Source organism: Neofelis nebulosa, chromosome 15, assembly GCF_028018385.1.
Source record: "Neofelis nebulosa isolate mNeoNeb1 chromosome 15, mNeoNeb1.pri, whole genome shotgun sequence".
NCBI classification, from domain to species: Eukaryota; Metazoa; Chordata; class Mammalia; order Carnivora; family Felidae; genus Neofelis; species Neofelis nebulosa.
Window position 1 is genome coordinate 75,568,801 of NC_080796.1, and position 16,613 is coordinate 75,585,413.

At 40.6% G+C, this 16,613-nt stretch overlaps 1 protein-coding gene across 4 annotated transcripts in view; it reads left to right on the forward strand.

Annotated features, from left to right (window-relative positions):
- GATAD2B (GATA zinc finger domain containing 2B) overlaps positions 1-16,613 on the forward strand; it is an 89,138-nt gene that overhangs the window by 26,135 nt on the left and 46,390 nt on the right. Inside the window, exon 1 of one of the 4 annotated variants that reach the window (XM_058702238.1) lies at positions 7,003-7,020. The exons of 2 other annotated variants lie outside the window; for them this stretch is intronic. Coding sequence is in view for 1 of the 2 variants with exons in the window: in XM_058702236.1 (XP_058558219.1) it covers positions 15,167-15,219 (53 nt within the window). In the remaining variant the exon portion in view is untranslated. Of the gene's footprint in view, positions 1-7,002; positions 7,021-15,033; positions 15,220-16,613 lie in introns of those variants that run through there. One more of the 4 variants, XM_058702236.1, reaches the window with a different exon arrangement.

The following is a 16,613-nucleotide window of genomic DNA, read 5'->3' on the forward strand; positions in this document are numbered from 1 at the left end:
CCCCTCCCCCTCCCCCTCCCCTCCCCCCTCCCCCTCCCTCCCCCTCCCTCCCTTCCTTCCTTCCTCCCCTCTTCTCCTGCTTGTGCATATGCTCTTGCTCTCTCTGAAAATAAGTATATAATGGGGCGCCTGGGTGGCGCAGTCGGTTAAGTGTCCGACTTCAGCCAGGTCACGATCTCGCGGTCCGTGAGTTCGAGCCCCGCGTCAGGCTCTGGGCTGATGGCTCGGAGCCTGGAGCCTGTTTCCCATTCTGTGTCTCCCTCTCTCTCTGCCCCTCCCCCGTTCATGCTCTGTCTCTCTCTGTCCCAAAAATAAATAAAAAACGTTGAAAAAAAAATTTAAATGAAAATAAGTATATAAACATTAAAAAAAAAAAAGATTTTACTTTTAGGTAATCTCTCTATACCCAGTGTGGGGCTCGAACTCACAACCCTGGGATTTTTTTTTTTTTTTTTTCATCATAAATGGATGTTGAATTTTGTCAAATGTTTTTTCTGCATCTATTGAGACAGTCATTTAAAAAAAATTTTTTTAGTGTTTATTCATTTTCTGAGAGAGTGTGAGTGGGGGAGGGGGGGAAGACTGAGAATCCTAAGCAGGCTCCACTGCTAGCACAGTGCCTGACATGAGGCTTGAACCCACTAAACCACAAGATAATGACCTGAGCTGAAACCAAGAGTCACTCAACCGACACTCAACCAACTGAGCCACCTAGGTGCTCCTGAACCTTTTTAATGTATTGTTGACTTTGATTTGCTAATATTTTGTCGAGAATTTTTGCATCTATATTCATCAGGGATATTGTCCTATAATTTTTGTGTATGTGTGGTATCTTTGTGTGGTTTTTGTATTATGTTAATGCTGGCCTCATAAAAATGAGTTTGGAAGTGTTCCTTCCTCTTCAGTTTTTTGGAGTAATTTGAGAAAGGTAGATACTAAGTCTTTTTTTAACTGTTTGGCCAACTTCACCTATGAAGCCATTGTGCCGTGGACTTTCGTATTTTGGGAGTTTTTAAATTATGGATTCAGTTTCCTTACTTGTTACTTGATCTACTCAGATTTTCTGTTTCCTTGTGCTTCAGTCTTGGAAGGTTGTGTGTTTCTAGGGATTTATCTGTTTCTTCTAGGTTATCCAGTTTGCTGGCATATCATTGTTCATAGTGGTCGCTTACGATCCTTTGTATTTCTGTGGTGTCATCTGTAACTTCTCTTTCATTTCTGATTTTATTTATTTTGGCCCTCTCTTTTTCTTAATGAGTCAGCCTGGAGGTTTATCGGTTTCATTTATCTTTTCAAAGAAGCAGAATTTTATTGTTCAAATAGGTATGAACATTTGGGACTTGCCTGAAAAGAACTTGACCCTGCAAAGATACAGGGAAGGTACAGATAGGAGAGAATGAAAATACTTAGCAATCAAATATTAAGAAATGAGATGTTCTCAGACCTGGTCACTGAGTACCAGTAGATGAGAATAATAAGTTAGGGATTCAAGACTCTCCTAGTTAGGTATCTTGTGGGCCCTTGTTAGAAAGTTGCTTTGTTTTTTGGAAGAAAAGAATTATAATTTTGTAGGTGTCAAGTCCTAATTTAATGTTCTAGATGATTTTCAGGTTTCTGTTTCCTAGGGGTAGGCAGAGGAATTCCCTAGTGCTGATGGGAAAATAAACCACCCTTATAGAAAAGAATTTGGGGTTTAGAAACATGTTGTGCCACATGAGAGATGAAATACTCGATGTAATTTACTTCCTGTATTTCTTTATGGTGATTAAGTCATTGAGACTAGAGTTTGACAGTAGTTTTTTGTGCCTGTTTGCAGTATGAGTCAGTAGAGGTTTTTGTGACCTCTGCAGCAATCTTGCTTCCTGTGAACCCAGGAGTGGACTTGTTAAGGAACACTACTCTGAGAAAACCAGTGCTTCCTAATTCAGATGCTGCCTCAGGACAGGGAGTCTTGTTCCCCTTTCCTCCTCCTCCTGTGTAAGACCCACTCTGTGTTCTGCTTGATAAGGTAGTGTCCTTAGCTTTTATTTGGCTGTAACTAAAATTTTAATATATACATTGTCCCAGTTAGGGGTAGACTTCAGTATCAGTTAGTCAGTCCCTATTTTATAATCCGCAAGTAATTGAAGACTGACCCCCCCCCCCTTAAGCAGAAATTATTCTGTTTTAGCAATGAGTACAAGTCACCTGTTTCTAGAAACTAAAATCAATATATTATTTTGGATGTCATTCCCAATTTGTGTATTAGGCATTTGGGAAAGCAAAATGGTTTTTTTTTTTTTAACTAATTTTTTTTTAAATGTTTATTTTTGAGAGACAGAGAAAGAACAAGAGAAAGCGGGGGGGGGGGGGTGCGTGGGGGAGGGGGGGGGTGCAGATTCTGAAGCAGGCTCCAGGCTCCCAGCTGTCAGCACAGAGCCAGACACGGGGCTCCAACCCATGAGCAGCGGGATCATGACCTGAGCCGAAGTCAGCCACCCAACCGACTGAGCCACCCCAGGAGGCACCCCGCAGAATGGTTTTTGGTTTTGGGGTTTTTGTTTGTTTTTGTTTTTTTAGTACTGCTTGATTGTATTGTATACTATTTCTAAATAATCCGGAAATGAACTCCCATCTCCTAAGAATTAACTTCTTTTGACTAAGCTTTTCTGGATTTAACTTAAAAAGTGAATCTTATTGATCATATGAATGGGGTTTTGGCTGTTCTGTAATCTGATTTGTTGTTGTAATAGTAATTTTGAAATATCATGAGCTGATTTATCCAAATAGACTATACCCACTGAAAACAGAACTGTAGAGAGTTTGCAGGAGAGGACTGACAGCTAGATAAACTGTGGCTCATTTTTCTTGGCCACCAATAAATAGCTTATCCATTTTATACAGAATTTTAAGGTTGGCTTTTTATTTTTTTTTTATTTATTTATTTTTTTTTCAACATTTTTTATTTATTTTTGGGACAGAGAGAGACAGAGCATGAACGGGGGAGGGGCAGAGAGAGAGGGAGACACAGAATCGGAAACAGGCTCCAGGCTCCGAGCCATCAGCCCAGAGCCTGACGCGGGGCTCGAACTCACGGACCGCGAGATCGTGACCTGGCTGAAGTCGGACGCTTAACCGACTGCGCCACCCAGGCGCCCCTAAGGTTGGCTTTTTAAAAAATAAATTTTATTTTCAACCTTAACAGTGCTTCTGATTTTGATCCTCCTGTTCCGAGTCCAAGGTCATAGGTTAAAATTGGCACAAAAAAGTTATCAGGTTATTTATAAAATTTGTGAAGAGCAAAGATGGTGACTGTATGGCTTTTGCCAATTTGTTCCTATTATTGGTGAGGTTTTTTTTTTTTTTTTTTTTTTTTTTTTTGGAGTTTTAGCCAAACGTTTAATTCTACTGGAGGTGTTTTGGTTTTTTTTGGTTTTTTTTTTTTTATGCGTTTGATTGTACAAAGTTCATGTTTCTTTTGTATGAGTACCTTCAGGCTTTTAGTTGTAATTAATTTGAAGTCTTATGTCCTGAATTCAGGTACATAATCATTTCTTTCTGTATCATGGTTACCCTTTATGAACTGGCCTTCCCAGTCATTTATCAGATGTCTTTTGTACGTATCTAGGTTATATGGACTTACTGTGTACTTTATTTTTTTTTAATTTTTTTTTCTTAATGTTTTTATTTATTTTTGAGACAGAGAGAGACAGAGCATGAGCAGGGAAGGGGCAGAGAGAGAGGGAGACACAGAATCGGAAGCAGGCTCCAGGCTCTGAGCCATCAGCACAGAGCCCGATGCAGGGCTCGAGCTCACAGACTGTGAGATCATGACCTGAGCCGAAGTCGGACGCTCAACCGACTGAGCCACCCAGGCGCCCCCTTACTGTGTGCTTTAAAAAGAAGTCCTGGATCAAATCTTCTTGTGAGTGGAAATCCTACATGGCTTGTTGGGACGAATACTGGGTATTATATGTAAGTGATGAATCCCTAAATTCTACTTCTGAAATCATTATTACATTATTTAACCAACTTGGATGTAAATTTAAAAAAAAAAGAAAGAAAGAAAGAAATCATACATGCCTGTCAAAGAACATGTATATTTTACCTCAGTTGTATTTGGCTAATATTTTCTTTAACCTAGTGGCTTAGAGTAGAGATCAATGAGGCAAGCAGAGTGAATTGGGCTCTTGAGTTTTGGCCAAGAAATGCTCAAGCCATCGTGGTGTAATGGAATGAGTACGGGCTTTGGAGCCAGCATCTACTATTGTTAGCTGAGTGAATGACTTCATTCAAATTTCTTAATTTCACCAAGTTAATTTCCATATCTGTAAAATAGGAAAAGGACCCTATCTTCTTGCTTTGTTGTATGGATTAAATAAATATTTAGTGCATTAAATTTAATGCATTAAAATTCTCAGTGAATGTTAGATCTTTTCTTTTTCTTCAGAGCATTACAATTTGGATAACAGTTACCAAGAAGTATTTTTAAATTTACAATTTTCTGGGGCGCCTGGGTGGCGCAGTCGGTTAAGCGTCCGACTTCAGCCAGGTCACGATCTCGCGGTCCGTGAGTTCGAGCCCCGCGTCAGGCTCTGGGCTGATGGCTCGGAGCCTGGAGCCTGTTTCCGATTCTGTGTCTCCCTCTCTCTCTGCCCCTCCCCTGTTCATGCTCTGTCTCTCTCTGTCCCAAAAATAAATAAAAAACGTTGAAAAAAAAAATTTTTTTTTAAATAAATTTACAATTTTCAGCTCACACAATAAGCAGCTTGGTTTGGGGTGATTATGATTTGGCTGGAAAAGCAGGGGTGTTGGCTGCCACATAGTTCTTAATTTTCCAGGATCTGAAGAAAAATACCTGTTGATGTGTGAGCATCTCTGGTACCTCTAGACTACTAATCAATTTAGTATACAGAGGAGATACTGTGGTGAACATAGTGTACTGCTTTAGCCTGTGTCAAGTTGGAGAATTAAACTGCGTGCTAACAGTAATCACTACCAACTGCTTAGTTGTATCTAAGCCTTTCATACTGTCTCAAAGACTGGTAAAAATTGACCAGTGTTTAAAATGCAGTTAAGTGTATTCAGTGGACTTAAATGAGCATGATGTCTGAACGAAAGTTGAAAAAATACAGTCTCCCCTGCCACGATTAAACATAGAACCTAGTGAGCTTCAGTTTGAAATTCATAGTTTGTCTCTTGTGGAAATGTATTGAATAAGTGGAAAATGGACTATTTTCTTGGCCCCATTTATCACAGACATGATGATTTCCCTTATCTCCTAAAATAGTACAATACCTAGATCTGGAGACCTCTGATGGGCTTCTGTTAAGTACGACTTACTGTGACTGAGATATTACAACATCATCCACTTGAAGCTTAGCTTGGCAGAGTGTAGGGTTTTCCTGTGTAGTTTGTAAATTATTGAATGCCTTTTGCCAGTGGCCAGTACTGCCTATTTCAGATTTAGCTCAGTATTTGTTTTCTGAAAACAGAAATTAATATTAGATTGCTCAGGAAAACTTCTTTTACAGACTGAAATCTTTGGGTAGGGCATAGATTATTTTTCTCTGTGTTCTCTAGACTCTAGAAGCTTTAGCATTTGGAAACATGAGGGTTTTTTGAGAGATTCTGAAGGAAGTCCGTACAATTATGATTTGAGTTTCAGAAGCCCAAATGAGGCAGGCATTTGGGGTGGTTTATTGATAGGAGAGGTCGATTGAAAAATAAGGACACCCCCTCCCCCTTGTTACTCCTTGTTCCTGTTTATAAAGAACTTATTTCCTTAAACAAAGATCCTAGCGTAAGGGTCCTCCAACCGGCACATGTCTAAAGCAATTACTACCGTTCCCCTTCTCTTTGGTTTGCTTGGATTTCTTCCCCACCACTTTCTGACCTTTTATGAGTACGTTTGAGATGAAAACTCCTTATAAAGTGATTGGAGACAGTCTCTCTAAGACAGAAAAAGGAAAATTAGGAGAAAGTTTCAGACATGTCTAGAGTCTTGATCAGTCTATAGAAGGACATAGGTGGTGTGGTAAATGATTTATGGTGGGTGGGACGTTGGCTGGAGTCTGAGGAGGAAGAGTTCTAGGCTGGGACACAGGAAAATGAGACAGTATTGCAGCCTCACTATGGCTAGGCCTAAACCATTACACATTGTTCAGTTGTGGTAAAATATACATAACAAGGACCTAACCCATTTTTATGGAGTGTACACGTACTGTCATGACTACTTTGCTCGGAAACCGTGCTGTGATTTGTGCTAGATGTGGGTTCAGCTGCCCCAAGTGGTGTGAGTGGTGTGAATCTGCGTATACCTACCTGTGGGACAGCTCCAGGAACAGATCTCCAAGGAACACGTCTACTGTCTTACCGATGTCTGTTCTTTAGCACTAGCAGTCGGGTTTATTTGTAATTTGGAACATGTTTTGTCATTGATGCTGTGATTTCCTGTCCTGGATGTTGGCTCTGGAAGCTAAACAGTTAAAGCATCATGATTTCAGAGGAAACTAGCTCTCATGAATGAAGGCAAAGTTTGGCACTAGGCCAGAATAATGGGGGGCAGTTAGGGTGGGGAGACTAACTGACTTTTGTACCACAAATGACATTTAAAAAAATTAAGAGATAATTCCATGTCCTGAGGTTATAAACCGGCTTCAACTGGTTTCCACCCCCCCTTCTGCCCCCGCTAGGCATCATGGGTAAAAGTAAGCATCCCCCTGTTTCTTTTGTTTAATGTAACAGTACGCCATGTGATTGGCAGGGCAGTGCCCGCTTGGAGACCGGGTTTATGCAGGTCTCTCAAGGGGGCTGGCACGTATGGGGTCGTCCCTGTGCTATAGAAAAAGCCTTTCTTACGATAGAAAAGAGAAAGGGAGCCTCTCCCCACCTCCTCCCCCCAAAGCCCCCACAAAAACAAAAACCTAAACCCATCTTTTATTCCTTCTTTTCCTCCTTTTTCTGTCCTCCCTCCCCCCATCCCCTTCTTGTCTCCAGCTTTCCTGGCAGCTAGAGGAGGGAGCAGAAAAATGTATACCTGTAAGTACTTTTAACTGTCCTTGCTCCCCCCTCCCTTTTTTCTTTATCTAAAAGCAGAAACTCAGAATTGCTCTGAGTTCTTCACAGCCTTTTCCTGACTGTGTGTAGAAGGTGATATGCTGAGGTTTCTAATGGGATTGAAATAATAAATACTGTTGCTTTTTACAATTTGTTGTGGAGTAATTGTTTCTCATACAGAGCTCCTTTCGGTTTGGATCCTCAGTCGTCCTGCTTCATCCTTTTGCTGTAATGGTCTCTGGCTTCTAGTTTTCTTTGAGCTGAAGCTATAAGAAGGATATTATGCTAAGGTTTCCTTTTTCTTTCTTTTTGAAAAAAATTTCTTTTGTCTGTAGCAGTGATGGTTCTACTCCCCCTTACCCTCACTTACCCCCCCTCCCTTTTCCATGTCAGCTTCAACCCTGCTCTGTGAATGGAGTCAGCCAGCTGACTGAGTGCTGGCATCACGCCAGCGGCTGCAAAGCAGTGAGAATGTGCGCGCGCTCGCGTGTGTAAGTGTGTACAGAACACAAAGGGAGAGGCCTGCAGCCTAGGAAATCACAGGCTATTATATAAGGAAGTCTGCGTCATCTCTGCTTACTTGGGCCGATGGACAAGGAAAAGGGGACGGTTTAGAGCAAGAAAAATACCCGTTTGATACACACACAGACACACACACACACACACACACACACACACACACATTTTTTTCCTTGCTGTCTTTAAATAAAATTAGATTTTTTTTGTTGTGGCAAAATGAGAGGGAGCTTCTCTGTCCGAGTGACAGTGACTGTGTTCCTAGTGGGAGCTAGTAACTCTTCTGGGAGGTGAAGCAGTCTGTTCCGCATCTGTTTTCCTGCCTCCATTTAGAGGTGTGCCTGCTCAAGGAAGAAGGGTCCCTAAAAGAGAGATGCTGCCTGGATTTAACAGCTGTAATTTGTTAAGATACCCCCCCCCAAAAAAAAAAAATGTTTCTAATCATTCCATATTGCCGAGGGTCCAGGAGTGGATGGCCATGGGGGTGTTCTTAGGAGACACAAAAAGCCATATAATAGAGCAAATAATATCGGCTAACTACTCCTTTGAGCGACCCTCCCCCCATTTCCTCTTTTATTTCTTGTTATTGTTCTATTTAGTGTATTATAAAAATGCAGTGTTCTCCCCTGCCATGTGCTGCGGAGTTAGAGTTATACAAAAGGAAAGTGAGGTAGCACATGGAAAGAAGGGAAAAAATCTAAGCTTCCAGACTTTGCAAGTGTTGCAGTTTAGAGATTCACTTGGAATGATTGTATGTTTCATTGGTTATTAGGAGCTCAACATTCATTTAGAAATTATATTTCAATTTACCACCAATTTACCCTGGTGTCTTTTTTCTCAGTTTCTCTTTATGTGCTTCCTGGCTGTGATACATACATGAAGCGGCTCTTGTGTTAGGTGGAGTGTGAAATAAAGTGTATTAATGAATAAAAGAGGGACATGCTGTTACAGTTGTTTTATGTGAGTTTATTTTTATTTCTTATCTGACCATTCAGAATAATGGTGCTGATATGCAATAATCAAGTAGGGAGAGTTTGGAATGGGAGGAAGCTTTTGAAGTACTTTATCCTATAATAAGGTTTGTCAGGTTGCAGTCTAGAGGAAGCTCCTTAATTCAGTCTTTTTGTTATAGCCTATGAATTTGTACTCTTGCCACATTTTTACATCCAACAATCTTTGAGTATATGTATATTTTTCCCTTTGGCACATGAATTTTGGTGCAAGTGTTAAGAGGTGTACTCTGATCTGTGTCTCCCTCTCTCTCCTCCCCCACACTCTTTGTCTCAAAAAAAAAAAAATAATAATAATACATTAAACAAAAATTAAAAAACAAAAAAAGGGGGGTGTCTGGGTGGCCCAGTCGATTAAGTGTCTGACTTCGGCTCAGGTCATGATCTCACAGCTTATGAGTTCAAGCCCCGCGTTGGGCTCTGTGCTGACAGCTCAGAGCCTGGAGCCTGCTTCGGATTCTGTGTCTCCCTCTCTTTCTGGCCCTACCCTGCTCACACTCTGTCTGTCTCTCTCTTTCTCAAAATCAAAATAATAAACATTTAAAAACACAAAAAGAGGTGCATATGAGGTTATACTTTTTTGTATCTATTTTTTAATGTTTATTTTTTGAGAGAGAGAACACAAGCAGGGGAAGGGCAGTGAGCAAGACAGAGACAGAGGATCCAAAGCAGTCTCCACACTGAAAGCAGAGAGCCCGATGTGGGGCTCAACCGGGAGATCATTGACCTGAGTCGAAGTCGGATGCGGATGTTTAACAGACTGAGCCACCCAGGTGTCCTGAGGTTATACTTTCTTTAAGGGTTGGTGGGTGGGATTTACCAGAGCAGCTGGCCTGAGCTCATTTCCTAGGCTGCCCCCAGTTATATTCCCCCCAGATAGCTGGGGCCACTCTTCTTCTTTTCCTTTATAAATGAGTTAAGGGAGATTGTTTCCCAGTTGGTTGAATTCTGGGAGACAAAACAGTATCAGACCAGCCTAGCTCAAACCTCGAGACCAAAGATTCAGAGTTGTGAGATTCCCTGGTTCTTAGAAATAATAATTACCTTTTTAAGTTGATGCTATTTTTAAATTCTATTTGGTAATGTTTTTTTCCATGGGGAATAGCCATTTTACATGTGTGTATGTGTGGTGGTATGTTTACCTCTTACATTGGTTTATATTAAATATAAAGAGAACTGAAGATGTAAAGTTTATTTCACCCCTTACCATCATCTCTAATTTAAGATTCTGTCTGTATTGTGATGCTTGCTTATTGGACCAATAGGTTTTAAAAAAGATCTTTTGCAGCCTTTTATTTCTAACTTTTTTCCTGGTGCCTGGAAGCAGATTAGTAGGGATAATCTTACGATTAGGTAGTTATAATCAGTGAGGCATAAGTTAATACATTCTATTAATGGACAGACTTTGTGTTTCTTCTCATAGGCCCTAGTTATTGTTTAGGAGTGGATGAAGAGTCGTTTTGAAGGATGCGTGGAATCTGTCCTTTGAGCATCTCTCTCTCTATCACTTGTTTTAAATGATGTCTGGCAGAATTTTCTTTATATGTCAGAACTTTTGTACTGATTTATTATAATATGTGCTAGCATAACTATTATTATTTTATTCTGACTTATTATAAGAGGGTGGGGGGGAGGATTGCTTACCTCCTATTCATTGGGCTTTTAGGCAACACACCCTAACTTGTCATATTTAAGCATAGAGGCCTTTATGATCCTTGGTGTACAATAACTGAACACTGTCACCTAAAGCTGGATCACCTAAGTTCTTGCATTCAGTGAAGTTTAATGTGGTAGTTAATGTGGTGACGCAGTTAATGTGGTAAACTCAGTGAAACAGAAGAAACACTGTAAGAGCAAGTAAATAGCAACCGTCTTTGCATTCTTATTCAGAATAACTGTCTTACCAGTTTGGATCAAAAAACCAAAAATGGCAATATAGATAGATACTACATAATATGATGATTAAGAATATGGACCTTAGGGGCGCCTGGGTGGCGCAGTCGGTTAAGCGTCCGACTTCAGCCAGGTCACGATCTCGCGGTCCGTGAGTTCGAGCCCCGCGTCAGGCTCTGGGCTGATGGCTCGGAGCCTGGAGCCTGTTTCCGATTCTGTGTCTCCCTCTCTCTCTGCCCCTCCCCCGTTCATGCTCTGTCTCTCTCTGTCCCAAAAATAAATAAAAAACGTTGAAAAAAAATTTTTTTAAAAAAAAAGAATATGGACCTTAGCTGAGTCAGTTGAGCATCCGACTTCAGCTCAGGTCATGGTCTTGCATAGTGTGTTTGAACCCTGCATCGGGCTCTGTGCTAACAAAGAGCTCAGAGACTGGAGCCTGCTTCAGATACTGTGTCTCCCTCTCTCTCTCTCCCCCTCCCCTGCTCATGCTCTCTCTCTCTCTGTCTCTCAAAAATAAATGTTAAAAAGGAAAAAAAAATGGCCATTGAAGTAAGAGAGACCTTTGTGTTTGAATTAGGCTTAACTATTTACAGACTGTGAGACCTTGGAAAGTTACGTAGTTTATCTGTTTTCTGTAAAAGGATAATTATTAAAATTTAAAACTCTGCTATAAAGGGCTTAAATGTGATATGGTATTATAAAGCACTTTAGAGCTTAGCCAATAAGAGCTCAGTGAATTAAGTTAACAACTGTTACTGATATTCTGTCTGTTGGGTTTACTGCTGTTTTCAGTGCTCTTACTAGTTTCTTTTAGCCAGTCTGTGGCTACCTCTATTTTTTATTTTCGTGATGTATTTTGATTAAGAGTGGGTTTATTGACCTACACGTTGGACGAGTTTAGATCAGAAGTCAGCAAACTACTGATTGTTTTTGTAAATAAAGTTTTATTGGAACACAGCCACACATATTTCCTTACAACAATGGAATTGAATAGATGGCCCACAAAGTCTGTAAAATATTTACTATCTGGGGTGCCTGAGGGGCTCAGTGGGTTAAGTGTCCAACTTCGACTCAGGTCCTGATCTCTTGGTTCATGAGTTTGAGCCACATGTCAAGCTCCGTGCTGACAACTCAGAGCCTGGAGTCTGTTTTGGATTCTGTGTCTCCCTCTCTCTCTCTGCCCCTCCCCCTTGCGCGCTCGCTCTGTCTCTCTCTCTCAAAAATAAATAAACATTAAAAAATTTTTTTTAAAGTGTAGCCTGGGTGGCTCAGTTGATTAAGCATCCGACTTCGGCTCAGGTCATGATCTCGTGGGTTGAGTACGAGCCCCAGGTGGGAATCTGTGCTGACAGCTTGGAGCGTGGAGCCTGCTTCCAATTCTGTGTCTCCCTCTTTCTCTCCACCCCTCCCCCACTCATGCTCGTTATCTGTCTCTCATAAGTAAACATTAAAAAAGAATTTTAATAAATAAATTAAATATTTATTATCTGGCCCTTGACAGAAGAAGCTTGCAGACCCGTGGTCTAGGTCTAGATCACTTTTCCTAGAAAAGTGAGCCAGGAAGGAAGTTCTAGAAATCCAAAGGGAGGTAATTAAAATTGACTAAACTTAAATGAACTAGAAGGAGTGGGTTTTTGGTATGGGATTTTGTAGCCTGGCGGATAGCAGAAGGAAGATACGTTGACATAGCTGATATGAATTAAGGTAAAGGAAAGTAACGTTTGGAGTTGGTTAGGTAATAATATTGGGGCATTTCATATGGTGGTATTAAAGAGGAGTACAAACAAGAAGGGTTTGCCACCAAGTAGTTTGCATTGAACCTGGAAGATAGGGGCGCCGGGCTGGCTCAGTTGGTGGAGCATGCAGCTCTTGATCTTGGGGTTGTGAGTTTGAGCCCCACGTTGGGCATAGAGCTTACATTTTAAAAAATCTGGAAAATACATGAATTGGTAGGTTTCTTTGTTAAACATGTGGATTAGTTGTCAGAGTGTGGTCTGTGGATTCCTTGGGATTCCTGAGAGCGTTTCGGAGAGTCTTGAGATCAAAACTGTTTTATAGTAATACAAAGGCTTTTTTTGTTTGTTTGTTTGATTTTGCCTTTTTCACTGTGTTGACATTTGCACTGATGATCCAGAAGTAATGGTCAGTAAAACTGCTGGTGCCTTTGCATGAATCAGAGCAGTGGCACTAAACTATACTAATATTCATTGTATTCTTCACTGCTGTACAGTTCAAACTTGCAGTTTAAAAAAAAAGATGCAGTTTCACTTGAAAAATATTTTGATGGAGTGGAAATAAATTTTACTTTATCTTGACCTTTCAGAACATGGCTTTTGAATATTTTGTGTGATAAAGTGGGAAATGCTCATGAAGCACTTTTGCTGTGTACTGAACTACAGTGGTCTCAAGGAAAAGGACAGTCGAGTTGCAGGCTACCTAGCTGCTTTCTTCGTAGAACCGTTCCTACTTGATGAAAGAATAATCAACACACTGTGGTCTGTAGACTTGGGTATTTGACAGACATTCTTGAAAACTTACAAGAACAACTTGATTATATTTGTGCCCGGTGATAAAAGTAGAATAAAAATTAAACCAGAGTTGGACAGCTCAGAACTTACTTTTATGATGAGATTAGTGGTGACATTACCCACTATGATTTGTTTTTATATTGTATAATGAAATATGTCAGCACTTGAGACGTGCATGACTTAGTGGACCAGAATTTTCCAAATGACAAATGCATGATGTAACAAAATCACGTGTGGGTAAAAGATCTATTCAAAGTGTGAGATAAGATGGACCAATGGATTTTAATGTTACAGTGTGAAAAGTTCATTGATAAGGTTTCAGATTTCCAATTGCAACTAACCCTTGGAAACTGTTTTGTTAATTGAGGTAAAAGTCACATAACATAGAATTAACCATTTTAACTTGTATGATTCAGTGGCATTTAACACAGTTGCAGTGTTGGGCCACTACCACCTAAATCAAATCCCACAACAGTTTCATCACCCCAAAAGGAAACCTGTACCCACTAAGCCATCACTACCCATTTCTCCTTCCCTCAGCATCTGGCAACCACTAATGTGCTTCCTATCTTGATGGAGTATCTGTTCTGGATATTTTACACCCATGGAATCCTAGGACATGTGACCTTTCGTGTCTGGTTCCTTTCACGTAGCATGTTCTTGAGGTTCATTCATGTTGTAGTGTTTATCAGTACTTTATTCCTTTTCACATCTGAGTAACATTCCACTTTAGGGATATACCACATTTGGCTTGTCCGTGCATGAGTTGATGGACATTTCAGTTTTTTCCACCTTTTTGGCTACTGTAAATATTACTGCTATACACATTTTTCTGTACGTTTTTGACTGAATCCCTGTTTTCAGTTCTTTTGGATATTTACCTATAAATGGAGTTGCTGAGTCATGTGATAAATCTAACTTTTTGAAGAACCACCAAGCCATTTCCAAGGCAACTGTACCATTTTATGTTCCTACCAGCAGTGTACAGTTCTAGGATTCCAGTTTCTCCACATCCTCAACACTTAACTATTTCCTGCCCTTTTTATTACAGCCATCTTAATGGGTGTGCGTTGGTACCTCATTGTGGTCTTAATTTGCATTTCTCTAATGACTAATGATCTTTGCATGTGCTTATTAGCCATTAATATATCTTCTTGTTGAAGTCCTTTGTCTGCATCTATCGAGCTTTGAGTATATCAAAGACGAAGGAATCCACAGTTCTGATCATTTGAAAAGATTGCTAGAATACCCTTCTCTGGTATCAGTATGAACTCATAAGTTTTAATTTATACACCTGTTTATGTACACGTGTGCACATACAGAGATAGAAATAGATGTGTGTGTGCTGGTGCGTGTACACGGATTTCCTTTTTCTGAGAGGACTTGGAAGCAGTTACGCCACCATAGCAATGAGCACACATGACACCAGGTCTTGTTTTCTAAATGCTATTGTCTGGGGGAAGAAACTCGAGTTCCTTGGAGAAGTGACTTAGGGCAAAGGAAAAACGTCCTTTGGACCTGAAACATGACGTGGCTACCAGAAGAGAATGAAATGCTAAAACAAACAAACAAACAAACAAAATGGTGTACCAACTTGAAGGAGCTTTCAACACCGGATCTGGGACAATTTGAAGAATAAAATAAGTAATGATAGTAACAGATTATAACCCATGGGATAAAATAAATATCCCTAAGCCCATGGTGCTGCAAATAAATATTTGAATAAATAAATACGAGACAGCCATGTGTTACAGTAAAATTCAAATTAATATAGAAGGAATGATGGAAACATTAGGCAGATACTAATAATTGTTACAGGCAAGAATTGTCTGTGAATGCTAAAGTTAGTCGGTGGAAGTTGGATGCAAAATGAGATTTTGCGTAGCCTCAGAGTATCTCTTCATAGTAACATTCAGTGGAGAAACCTGTCAGACCTCACCTCTATCAAGTGATTACAGTTAGCATCATCATAATGCAACATGTTGACATCATGTGCTTGCTGAGAGGATACACTGAGAAGGGTACAGTATTGCTTTTGTGCTATTTTTGTCAAAAATACGTAACTTCAATCTAATGAGAAGACATCACATTAACCCAAATTTGGGGACATTTGACAAAAGGGCTGGCTGCAAAAGTGTGAATGTGAAGAAAGAATAAAAACTGTCCCAGTTAGGAGGAGAGATGTTGGAGATCCACAAGAGCAGTGTGGGGCTGCAGACTGAATGTGGAAGCAGGTATGGGAACCCAGCTGTCTGGGGTTAATGAAGCCAGACATGAATGAGATTTGCAAAAAATGTGAAATAGTGCCACTCTTCTCACTGTACTGTTCTCTTTTTTGAGAAAATAGTTGTTGTTTTTTCTTATAAAGGATATGTCACTCATGTTAACTTGGAATGTGGGCTTTTTTTTTTTAATGAACTAACATTTTTAAAATTCTGTTTTAATTTCTGATATAGTGACTGTTGATAGCTCTAGCCACAAGCAAAATCTCTTTGGAGCCACTGATTTTTTTTATTTTTTTATTTTTACATTTATTTATTTTTGAGAGACAGAGACAGAGCACAAGTGGGGGAGGGGCAGAGAGAGAGGGGGAGACACAGAACCCGAAGCAGGCTCCAGGCTCCGAGCTGTCAGCACAGAGCCCGATGCGGGACTCGAACCCACAAACTGCAAGATCATGACCTGAGCTCAACTGGCTGAGCCACCCAGGCGCCCCTGGAGCCACTGATTTTTAAAAGTGTCTTTTTAAAGGGATCCTGAGACCAAAAAGTTTTGTGAGCCAGGAGAGTGTGCATGATAACTGCAACAAAGACCCCCCAAATACGATGGCTCAAACAAGATACAAAGTATCTCTTTTGTGTACTTGCCTGATGTCCATGGTTCTTGTTGCTGTATTGCTTCATGTGGTAGCTCAGGAATCGAGTTTCTCTGACATGAACTTTTCTGCTGATGCCCAGGACAGCGGTTCGCATGCTTTAGTGTACGTAGTCACCAGGAGGGCTTGTTAAAACACTACTGCTAGTCCCCATCCCCAGCAGTTCTTTTTTCTTTGTAATGTTTTTTTGGGGGGAGGCGGGGGGAGAGCGAGCGCGCGTGCGCCCGCGAGTGAGCGGGGAAGGGGCAGAGAGAAAGAGGGAGAGAGAATCCTAAGCAGGCTCTGCCCGGACAATGCAGAGCCTTATGTGGGGCTCGATCCCACAAACTGTGAGAACACGACCTGAGCCAAAATCGAGTTATACGCTTAACCAACTGAGCCACCCAGGCCTCCCTTTTTGGGGGATTTTTAACTTACCTGACAGTAGGTGACGTAGCAGTGAATAATGTAGACCAGTCTTTCACTCCACAGACTTTAAAATTCAGTGGAGGGAGAAAACCGACAATAAGCAAATGCAAAAACAAAATAAAAACAGAAAGCAGAAACCAAACCAAACCAAACCACATAGTGGAGTGCGCCTGGCTCCTCCTTAGTTGGAGGAGCATGTGATTCTTGATTTCAGGGTTGTGAGTTTGAGCTCCGTGTTGAGTAGAGATTACTTAAAAATAAAATCTTTAAAAAAAACCGACTTTGGGTGCCGTTTGTAGTTTTAAATAGTCGGATCCATGCTGTTCTACCTAAGAAGAGCTAAGA